The sequence below is a fragment of the Babylonia areolata genome, chromosome 25, assembly GCF_041734735.1.
Source record: "Babylonia areolata isolate BAREFJ2019XMU chromosome 25, ASM4173473v1, whole genome shotgun sequence".
Taxonomy (NCBI): domain Eukaryota; kingdom Metazoa; phylum Mollusca; class Gastropoda; order Neogastropoda; family Buccinidae; genus Babylonia; species Babylonia areolata.
In genome coordinates, this window is record NC_134900.1 from 19,796,126 (window position 1) to 19,801,125 (window position 5,000).

A 5,000-nucleotide genomic window follows, 5' to 3' on the forward strand; every position below is an offset into this window, starting at 1 on the left:
GAGGCTACGCACTGCGGTTTCTCAAATACTTGTTTGAAGAACTCATGCCTGTTAACTGTTACATTTGTTCGTGAAAATTGTGTATCATATCCTTTGTTTTAGCCCCTTCAATATGGAGGCCAATGTCATAATCTGAATAACAAAACATCGGCATTGGTATACCAGTGAACGAGGGAGACCCCCACTGTTGCCTGCCCAACGTGGTGGACAAGGAAGGCATGTGCATGCCCATCATACTCAGCCATGGGGACACGCGCTTCCAGCACCGCTGCATGGAGTTCACGCGCTCCGTGCCGGCAAAGAACCCCTTCGGCGATATGATCAGTACGTAGCGTCTGTCCACGCGCACGTGCGCGCCAGCACGCGCAGACACACATGGGTGCGCACTCACGTTCACACGAACTCACGTATACCCGCAAGCAAGCACGTGCATACACACACAAGCACGCACCCAAACACACATACACACTCAGTGATAAACGCAAACAAGCGCGCGCACACACACACACACACACACACACACACACACACACACACACACTCACTCACTCACTCAATTGCTCACACTCACTTGCTCACGCACACGCAAGCGCACATAATATGTGCACGCGCACGCACACATATAAACACACACACACACACACACGGAGAGAGAGTGAGTGAGTGAGAGAGAGAGAGAAGAAAAAGAAAAAGAGATCAACTGAAAACATGATATGCAAAGTGGGAATACGCGAATCGGGATCACTCGTTAGTGGTAAGTGAATGGAGAATAGCCGAATAGGGATGATCATGTATTTCAGCGCCTCGCGAACAACTCAACATCATCACGTCATTCATCGACGGGTCCACCATTTACGGCAGCAGCCAGGAGGTCCAGAACCGACTGCGGACCCGAAAAGGTTGGTCAAGCGTGGTGCAAGTGCACGATTAGCCCTCAGCTGCGCTAGGGTTTATGGTGTTCGTGTTGTGGTCTGTCGTTTTGTGTTCGTGTTGCTTGCAACGCAGTCAGCCGCACAGACCGACTTGTTCATATTTTGGTTGGTTGGTAAGCAGGTATGCGGGCAGTGCGTCTTCTTCAGTTTCATGTCTTTTCATATTGTGTGATTTTAGAAAAAAAGAAAGAAAAAAAAGACAGATTGATAGATAGATAGACAGTCAGACAGATAGATAGATAGATAGATAATTATAAATGAGAGAGAGAACCTAACAGAAAGTAATTTGCAAAGTTTTACAACATTTTAAAGCAACTGTCCAAAAGGACTGTCAAGCAAACTTCGAGAATGCACTAGCAAATTATTTAAATGCTTATGTGTCCATAATCCTATTATTTTTGTGTTGGTATGTGATTCTCGATTCATGTTTGTGCCTTTTATATACTATGGCACGTGTTGATAAAGGTATATTCTTATTCTATTCTATTATACGAACATGGTGGTGTCCATCGAGATCGATGATGACCATCGTTGTCATCCTGCTGGGGGATGGGGGGAGGGTGGTGGTGGGGTGGGGGGAGGATGCTCATGAATCTATCTGTGAATGCGCAGATGGCTGAATAGTCCAACTTGACTTACTTGACTTACTTGACTTATTCCTCTTGATTCCGTGGGGAACATAGGGCCGCAACAACACTCCTCCAACGCACCCGGCTCTGGCTGGTCCTCTTCAGTTCGGCCCACGTCATTCCGGCCGCCCTTGTCTCTGCCTCAATGCTTCTCCGCCAGGTCTGCTTCGGACGGCCAACTTTCCTTTTCCCCTGAGGGTTCCAATCAAGAGCCTGTCTTGTGATGTTTGTTGCAGGCTTGCGTAGTGTATGGCCTATCCATCCCCATTTCCGTTTCTTGATTTCCGTCTCCAGTGGGGCCTGTTTTGTTATGTTCCAAAGTTCTTCATTGGAGACAACCTCTGGCCATCTGATGTTCAGGATGTTTCTTAGACATCTGTTGGTGAATGTCTGAAGCTTGTGGGTGCTGGACTTTGTCACTCTCCATGTCTCTGAGCCATAGAGTAGAACCGACTTCACGTTGGTGTTAAAAATCCGGATCTTGTTGCGGATTGAGAGGGCTGTCGATCTCCAGATTGGTCGAAGGGTGTTGAAGGCGTGTCTTGCTTTGTTGATACGGCTCTTGATGTCTTCGTCCGTCCCCCCGTCTTTGCTGACAACACTGCCTAAGTAGACAAACTTGTCAACCTCCTTGATGTTCTCTTGGTGTAGTTGCACTGGATCTTGCTTCTTGTTGTTGACCCTCATGACCTCTGTTTTCCCAATGTTGATTTGGAGTCCAGTCTTCTCAGCTTCTTCTGCCACACGACATAGTTTCTCCTGCGCTTCGCACAACTTGGCGCCTTTGTGCACAGCAGCGCGCCATTTGTCACGGTCCACTGCAGATTCCTCCGAGGAGTCAGGGTTGATATCAAACGCTTTCAGAGAGACTTTCAGAGTATCTCTGAAGCGCCTCTTCTGACCTCCGTGTGATCTCTTCCCTTGTTGCAGCTCGCCATAGAAGAGCCATTTGGGCAGCCGATGGTCTGGCATGCGCGCCACCTGTCCAGCCCAGCGAAGCTGGGACTGCATCAGGATGGTGAAGATGCTGGGAAGGGTGGCTTTTGCGAGTACCTCTGTGTCTGGGGTCCTTTCTTGCCACTTGATGTTCAGTAGCTTCCTGAGGCATGTTGTGTGGAAGTGGTTCAGCTTCTTGGCATGTCGTTGGTACACTGTCCACGTTTCGCAGGCGTACAGCAGTGTGGGGAGAACTACTGCTCTGTAGACCTTTAGCTTGGTCTCAAGACTAATGCCTCTTCTGTTCCAGACATTTGCATTGAGTCTACCAAAAGTTGCGCTTGCTCTTGCAATCCTGACGTTCACTTCATCGTCGATGGTCGCATTTTGTGACAGTGTGCTGCCAAGGTATGTGAACCGCTCCACCGCACTGAGTCTCTGACCGTTGACTGTGATGTTGGGCTCAACGTAGGGTTTCCCTGGGGCTGGCTGATGGAGAACTTCAGTTTTCCTCGTGCTGATGGTAAGGCCGAAGTTCCTGCTGGCAGTGGCAAACTTGTTGACGTTGAGTTGCATGTCAGCTTCAGATCCAGCGTTGAGGGCACAATCATCAGCAAATAAAAAGTCTCTGATGATGTCTGTCATGACCTTCGTTTTTGCTTGAAGCCTTCTGAGGTTAAACAGCTTGCCATCTGTTCGGTACTTTAGGCCGATTCCAACATCGCCATCTCTGAAGGCATCAGTAAGCATTGCAGAGAACATGAGGCTGAACAGCGTTGGAGCCAGGACGCAGCCTTGCTTGACACCATTTGTGACAGCAAAAGGAGCAGATGTTTCGCCATTGTCCTGGACTCGAGCCTGCATGCCTTCATGGAATTGGCAGGCCAAGGAAATAAATTTCCGAGGGCATCCGTACTTGGCCATGATCTTCCACAGTCCCTCTCTACTCACGGTGTCGAAGGCCTTAATGAGGTCGACATAGGTGGAGAACAGATCAGCATTTTGCTCCTGACATTTCTCTTGCAGCTGCCTTGCAGCAAACACCATGGCTCGCAGGCAAATGACCTTGGTCAAGGTGTGCTGTGAGGCGGTTTAGTAGGATCCTGGCAAGTATCTTGCCTGCGATGGAGAGCAAGGAAATGCCCCGATGGTTATCACAGGCTTGCCGGCTCCCCTTTCGCTTGTACAAGTGAATGATAGATGCATCTTTGAAATCCTGGGGGATCGTCTCTTCTTTCCACATGAGTGAGTACAGCTGATGGAGCTTCTCAGTCAGCACAGTGCCTCCATCCTTGTAGACCTCTGCTGGTATGGAGTCTGAGCCAGGTGCTTTGCCACTGGATAGCAGACGGATTGCTTTCTGGGTCTCAAGAGGTGTTAGCGGATCGTCCAGTGCTTCGTTGATGGGGACTTGTGGGAGAAGGTCTATGGCTTCATCATTTATGGAGGAAGGGCGATTTAAGACACTATTGAAGTGTTCAGCCCAGCGTTCGAGAATTTTCTCCTTCTCGGTGATCAAGGTATTCCCATCTGCACTGAGGAGGGGGGATGATCCTGAGGATGTGGGGCCGTAGACTTCTTTTTAGGCATCATAGAACCTCTTCATATCGTGCCTGTCAGCATATCCCTGGATCTCATTAGCTTTGTCACTCAGCCACTTATCCTGCATCTGGCGTAACTTTTGCTGAACAGTCCTGCGGATGGCATCGTACGCATCCTTTTTTGATGTGGATTTTGGGTTGCTCAGGTAGGCTTGATGCAGACGGCGTTTCTCATCCAGAAGCTGCTTGATTTCATCACAGTTTTCATCAAACCAGTCTTTGTGCTTTCTTGTCATGGGTCCCAGGGTCTCTGAAGCTGTACTATAGATCAGCTCACGCAGGGTCCTCCAGTCAGACTCCACATTCTGGTTGTCCAGAGAGGCGGATTCCAGACGATCTTCCAGCAGCTCCACAAAGGATTGTTTGATGGTGATGTTTTTCAGCTTAGCGATGTTGAGCCGTTTTGGAGCCTTCTGGCCTTGGGGGCGTCTCTTGGGCTGGATTCGAATATTTAGCTTCGAGACTACAAGGCGATGGTCTGTCCAACACTCGGCGCCGCACATGGTCTTTGTTACACGTACATCTTGCCTATCCCTTTTCCTGACGATGACATAATCGATGAGATGCCAATGCTTTGAGCGAGGGTGCATCCATGACGTCCTGTTACGGGTAGGGAGGCAGAAAACTGTGTTGGTTATCAGCAGTTCATGCTCTGCACAGGTCTGAAGCAAAAGCAATCCATTTGGGTTGCAGTGGCCCACACCGTGCTTTCCAATCACTCCATCCCAGCAGATGTAGTCAGAGCCAACTCTAGCATTGAAGTCCCCAAGAATGATGAGCTTGTCTGCTTTCGGGATAGCAGCAATGACAGAGTGAAGGCCCTCGTAGAACTTCGCCTTCACTCCATCCGGGTTGGTCATGGTTGGGGCGTAGGCACTGACAATGGTGAGGTGCTTCTGGCC

At 49.4% G+C, this 5,000-nt stretch overlaps 1 protein-coding gene across 1 annotated transcript in view; it reads left to right on the plus strand.

Annotated features, from left to right (window-relative positions):
• Positions 1 to 5,000, plus strand: part of LOC143299902 (chorion peroxidase-like) — a 35,244-nt gene that overhangs the window by 15,018 nt on the left and 15,226 nt on the right. The window contains exons 6-7 of the mRNA XM_076613404.1: positions 166 to 324; positions 801 to 899. Coding sequence (XP_076469519.1) covers positions 166 to 324; positions 801 to 899 — 258 coding nt within the window. The remainder of the gene's footprint in view (positions 1 to 165; positions 325 to 800; positions 900 to 5,000) is intronic.